Source organism: Nyctibius grandis, chromosome 4 (assembly GCF_013368605.1).
Source record: "Nyctibius grandis isolate bNycGra1 chromosome 4, bNycGra1.pri, whole genome shotgun sequence".
In the NCBI taxonomy this organism is placed as follows: Eukaryota; Metazoa; Chordata; class Aves; order Nyctibiiformes; family Nyctibiidae; genus Nyctibius; species Nyctibius grandis.
The window spans coordinates 70,223,543-70,229,751 of record NC_090661.1 but is presented as its reverse complement, the minus strand read 5'-3'; the positions used below and the strand labels follow the sequence as shown (position 1 = coordinate 70,229,751).

Genomic DNA, 6,209 nt, shown 5'->3' with positions numbered 1-6,209 from the left:
GACTGCTGCGCCAGCCGCCCCAAACAAAGCACTCGCTCTGGAATAATCTGTTCCACAGTCAGAGGAATTATTGCACTTATAAAGCAGATAGATTTGTCATACTTTTAAGCAAAGCTAAACACTGGCTATCTGAGACTAAAGCCACCTCCAGCTCTTCCCTGCTGCATGAGCAAGGTGGTTTCTGAGACACAAGCCAACAAGAAGCCGAATCAGCACGTCTAAGGAAGCAGCACTTGGCAAACGGACGGGACCAGTCATGACACCGATTCCAGAGCACAGGATTAAACCACACGACTGCTACAACAAATGCACAAACCCATGACCAGAAACGCTGCATGGAATTCCCGGGTCTCTCCACACCAGTGTTTAACTCGCAGCCTCCCAACAGCAGCCCCTCTCCCCCTTGCCGGGTTGGTGAACAGAGCTCTGACCATCACCACCAAAACCCAGCACAAACTGAAGTGCTGGGGAAAAAAAACACCACTGGTTATGAGCTGGAAACTAGGAAGGGACACAATTCTAGTTTCCCCTGGCATTTTTGGGGTGTTTTCCTATTTTTAAACAATTTATCAGGTTGAGAGTTTTGCTAAATGCCCCTCTGATCGCACGAGGCCATACGGCAGTCTGCCACCCGCGTGGGACAGAGGGATGGACACCCACGGGGAGGGAAACCCTCGGCCCCCGCACTCTGTGTTCAACACACAAGCTCAGACGTGCTCCACTGAGTAAGCTGCTTAATGCACCCACGAATATTGGGTTATATGCATCACTTTTACTGTCAGCTGGTTCATATCCACAGTTTAGATTCATATAAAATTTACAAAATTGAAATACTATGATTTTTATTAAAAAGAAAACAAACAAAAAAACCATTTGGGTTTTTCCCTACAGTTTCTGAGCAGAACACCCCATGCAGGATCTCACCAACCCACAGCCCAGCACCAGGGCAGGAAAACCAAAGCAAAGGAAAATCTCCCAAAGGTCACGTACACGTCAGGACAACCTCTCCCCTCGCACAGGTGCCTCTGCCTCCATGGGGCCGAAGCTTTGATTTTTATAATTTAAATGCAATGCAAAAATAAGCACCAAAACAAACGGATCCACAAAGCAGCAGGAACGCAGAGAAGCAGTCGGAGACTTGCTACAATGAGAACGATCTAAACCCAAAGGCCGTTTGCTGCTTTGCTCCGTTACATCCTCACGGCCTTCAGCCTCCAGGACAACCCGGGATGCACCAGCAAACAGGGACGCAAACCTGGGAGAAATCTCTTTCTTTAACGTTTTTTCTCTTCAAAAAAGCACAGTGATTTTTTTTCTCCCAAGGCACCCTCCCGCAGTGCCGGCCCCACGGCCCCCAAGACCTTTCCCCAGCCATGGCCAGCGGCCCCGCAGCAGCCGGGGTTATCGGGGACGGGGCAGATCGGGGGAGATGTGTGTAATTGCCCTGTCAGGCAGCTGAAAGGCGCTCGCCTTTAGCTGATGCCACTTCAAAATGAAATTCTTTCTTTGGCATGGCTATGCCTGATATGCAGGCATCAAAGGGGAGGCAGCAGGTCGCCGATGCCCCGGGCCACACATTTCCCTTCTAAAGGCAGGAATGAGAGTGTCAGCTCGGGGCTGAGGGGGCCCCGGAGACACGGCAGCAATAACCCCGGCCCCCTACACACACACCGGGGCTCCCCAACCATGGGGCGATCCCCCCCCCCCATCTGCCACGGCCCTATAGGTGCTGTGCATCCCCACAGAGCCCTGCCACGCCGGGAACGCTCCGTCCCCGTAGCAAACACCCATTGCTGGGTGCTGTGGGGACCCCGCAGCACCCAGCTGGGGAGGCACAGAACCACCCAAAGGCTCTCTGGCAGCGGAGGGGACCAGGCACCCGGTGGGATGGAGGGGTGGAAAAGCCTGCCCAGCCCAGGGAAGGTGGAGGGCTGGGTTTTTTTGTTTCCAAGAGAAACGCAGGGCCATGCTTGCCTCCCCCCCACGGCTCCCATCTCCTCTCTCCACCTGCACTCTTCAGGGAGCCAAAGCTTTTGGCAAGCTTTCCACTCCAGCTTTTATTTGTTTCAACTAAGCTGCCCCTTTCAGAGGGTTGGAAAGCTTCAGTCATTAAAGGAAAAGGAAAAAAAACCCACAAAAAAAAGCATCATGCACCCTCACCCTGCTCCCCTCCCTTCCCACTCCTGCAATCACAGAGGACACGAGCCCCACGCACGCACCCCATGGCACAGCTCCCCATTTTCCAAGCCAAACACAGTCCACCCGACGCGTTTGAGCCAGGGGTTTCAGGCCCTAGATACCTCCAGTATCAGGCCCCTACCTGTACCTGCTCGGCTCTGATCCCCTTCCTGCTCGGAAGCAATTTGGAAAGGACGCAGCACAGGTAGCTATTAGCTAACACATATTTAACTGCTGCAGATATCTTTTTTTTTTGGCATTGTAATGGAGCGATTTGATCTTCAAAGGACCCGTGCAAACCTTTGAAGCTTCCCAAAGAAGCCAGTCTCCAGTTGGGAGGGAGTGGTGGGGGGGGGGGGGGGGGGAAATGTTAATAGTTTTAAAACCTGGGGAATCCTGAAGATGGACGAAGGGTATAAAACCCAGTGGGTTTAGCATAAAGCCCTCAGGTAAAACTTCACCTTCTTTTCAAATGCATTTTTGGTGGGTTGCTTTGCAAACGCTCAGGCCAGGTTAGCAAGGTCGGCTCTATTCCCAGCGCCGGGAGAAGCAGCTCTTAATCTCCAGGGACCCTCATCTCCCACGTGGCGCAGCCCCAGCACAGGGGGATCCGCGGTACCTCGGCGAGAAATAGAAAGACTAAAATTTGCAAAGCTTTTAAGGGGAAAAAGGGGCTGGGGGAAAGCAGGGAGAGGGGGAAGAAGATGAGAAGGAGAGAAGATATATTCTGTGCTGCACTCCCAGCCAGCACAGCCTCAGCAGCACCCTGAGAGGTGAGACACAAAATACGTTTACCTTTAAAATAATGACTCATTTTATTTTTTCTTTTAATATGTAGTTATAAATATATTTTGTCAAAATATATGATCATTATTGTCAAAAAAACATTTGCACATAAAGTCATAAATAAGGTCAAGGTGAACGTTTAGTTTAGAGAAGAGTCCAGCTATAGCAAGCAGTTCTGGGGTGGGACGGGAAGGAGAGAGAAGGGGAGGAGAGGGCAGCGGGGAAGGGGGTCAGCGGCACCCGCACCCCTCCACCACCATCTCCTGGTAGTTTTTCAGGACCACCTTGTCATACTCATCCAGGTAGAGCATGGAGATGGCGCTCAGCTCCGTGGGCACACAGCAGGCCTTAGGGATGCTGGAGTTCACGGAGTTCACCAGCGTCTGCACGATGGCGTGGTTCGTGGAGTTGAGGTGGTCGGCCAGAGGGAAGGGGCAGTCCCCATGGCAGTAAAACGCCTGGTACCCCGGGGGTGCCACGATCCAGTCGTTCCAGCCCACGTCGCTGAAATCCACATAGAGGGCATGGCGGCGGCAGTTTTTTTTGTTCTTGCGGGAACGCTGGTGCTTGGGGCTCCGGCGGGCTCTGCGGGTCAGCGCGTGGCCTCGCCCGTCGTGCCCAAAAGTGACCAGGAGCGGCCTGAGCTGAGCCCAGTCCCCGCGCCCTTGAGGTAAAGATCGGCTAATCCTGACGTGTTTGCCCTGATGAGTCTGTGCGTGGTGGAGGTGGGTCACCTCGATCACCAGCCCGTGGTTCGGTTGCTTGTCCTTGGTCCACCGGATCACAGCTGGGCTCACATCAAAGGTCTCCCAGCGCGTCACGTTGTGGTGCACCAGACGCGTGTCCAACAGGCGCGTAATGGCCTGAGCGCGCTCAGACAGCGGCTTCATCACTTCATAAATGTTTATCCGGTGGAAGCCCCTCTCCCACGCCGCGCTCGGCTCCTCCACCTGCTCCCGGTACAGCCGCAGCTCCGCCGAGGAGATCACCTCGTTTTCCGGCACGCTGCTGAGGTTGAAGACGAAGCGGATCCGGGGCGCCTCGCTGGGACCCGGGACGGTCTCCAGGTGCTCTGGAGGGGAGCAGGGCGGGAGGGGAAGCGGTACAAAAAGCAAAACAAGAGCACGTCAGCCTCAGGGCACCCAGCCACAGCCACAGCATGCACCCACGCTTCACCTGCCTGGCAGCCACCGGCACCTCTCCACTCCCCCGCGCATCCCTCCCGGATGGACCCGGAGCGGCTCCTGCCCCGGCGCTGCTCACTCGCCCTCCGCACACCTCGCCCGCACCAGGTCACCCCTTCCTGTCTTGCTTCCCCTTTCGGGGAGGCTTTTCCCTTTTCGCTTGCCCACCCCCTCTCCAAAATCATCTCCCCGGCGAGGTGCGGCACCAGGGAGCACAGAGGTGCCTTGTTACGGGGTGCGCGGGGCAGAGGGAGAAAGAGAAGCAAATTCCAAGGCAGTAATGATGCGGCTGGATTAATAATTCAGATTTACTTTGGAAAAGAAACATCCGCTAGGAAACATTTGGATCAGATTACAAGGGCCTATTGAATAAACCTTATAAACACACAGCTGTAAGTATTAAATTCGAGTACGGGGTTTTTTTTATTTTTTTTTCTCTTAAGAGCAAAACCAGGCAGTAATCACTTTGATAGTTCAAAAGAAACACACCAGGGGCGAGATCCCGCCCTCACTTTACTCCCGCATCCGATCCAGAGCCATTAAATCCACGCGAGCCCAGGGAGTGACCCCGAGGCAGAGGCACAGAAGGAAACTTGCTGTTGTCAACAGAAGCGAAAGCACCTCAAAATATGGTCAAGCTCGGGTTAAGCACAGGATGCTGGAAAACATACAGAGCAGCACGCCTGTCACCCACACACAGCAGGCTTGGCGGAGGGGGGGGGCAGTTTTCCTCCCATAAATTTAGGGTCGGGTACGTCCTGCTTCTAAATGCATCTATGAGCTTCCAAACGTGAGGAAATCCCAGTCGCTACTGGGGCTGGGGATTTACCTCCTCCCATCACTGACCTTCATGGTGGAAACTCCTCACGGTGTTTGCCCGGCTGGTCGATCGCTCAGGGTACTGCAGGCTAATTTCCTGGAGGCTTTCCTCCTCTTCTCCAGACTGGAGCCGATAGAGATCCAGCATGTAACTAGGAATGACGGCTGACTTGCTGGGCTGAGGCCGCCTTCGCAGCCCAAACATCTGCAGCAGAGTTGTTTCGAAACCCCGCAAGAGTTCATGGCTTTGGGCAGAGCGGCGTCCGGATCCGGCTTGTCCCTGAAGCTCTGCGACTTTCTTCCTGCCGGTCTCGGGTATCAGGCTAGCATGGTTTGTACCTCCAAGCAGGACTTGGCATAGTAGGATGACCATCAGCATTCGGTTACCAGGAATCATGGTGTCTCTGGGGTGTAAAAAACGCAACAACAAACAACAAGGAAAGTCAGGATGAGAAGCAATCCCCCTCCTCCTCCTCCTCTTCCGAATAAACTTAAAAATAATAATAATTATAGTAATAATAAATGGCAAAACGACATCAGCAGAAGCCCCCGAGCGGCAGCGGGCGCGCCCCGGCGGGCAGGGGTTAGCCGCTCGCCCCAGGCTGCTCGCCGCCCGGCAGCCCCCACGGGCAGGCGGGTCTCCGGCGGGTCCCCGGCGCATCCCGGCCCCGCTCGCCCCGCCGGGCCGGGCCGGATCGGGGCGAAGCTGCGGCGGGGCCCCGGCGCCCGGCGGGGAACGGGCGCCCGGCTCGGCGGGGACGGGGAGCCACGGGTTCGCGTCCCGCCGCCGGACGCCGGGGAAGGTACGGGGACAAGACCCAGATAAAGTTTAAAAAAAAACCACTAAAATAACCGTAACGAAAAGCAAAAGCCGAGAGCGAAGGCGAGGAAGAAGAGGGCTGTACTCACTGACAGCAAGCAAGGCATATCAGCACAGTCCATGATTCTGGAGAGCCAGCCCGGACCCAGCGCGCCGAAAGCCTCGCGGCAGCGGCTGCCGAGCGCCTCCCGCGATCGCCGCCCGGGCGCAGTGCGGCCGCCGCCGCCGCCGGCCCCGGTTTTCTCCCGGCCCCGCAGTCACGTGGAGCCGCGCACCCCGCCGGCCCGGCCCGCCGCCCCCGGCCCGCCCCCGCCCGGCCCGGCCCGGCCCCGCGGGGGACGGCCCGGCCCGCCCCGCCGCCCGCGCCAGGCTCCCGGCCCGCGGCGCCCGCCGCCCCGGGGGGGTGTGGGGGGGTGTGCGGC

The 6,209-nt window shown here is 56.4% G+C and overlaps 1 protein-coding gene across 1 annotated transcript; it reads right to left on the bottom strand.

The window, feature by feature from the left end:
* Window positions 1-3,031: 3,031 nt before the first annotated feature.
* Window positions 3,032-5,988, bottom strand: BMP4 (bone morphogenetic protein 4). Its single transcript, XM_068398862.1, has 3 exons — window positions 5,877-5,988; window positions 4,995-5,371; window positions 3,032-4,036 (listed from the first exon to the last, which is right to left on the bottom strand). The coding sequence occupies exons 2-3, from the start codon at window positions 5,362-5,364 to the stop codon at window positions 3,195-3,197; spliced, it is 1,212 nt and encodes a 403-aa protein (XP_068254963.1). The 5' UTR covers window positions 5,365-5,371; window positions 5,877-5,988; the 3' UTR covers window positions 3,032-3,194.
* Between the last annotated feature and the right edge of the window lie 221 nt (window positions 5,989-6,209).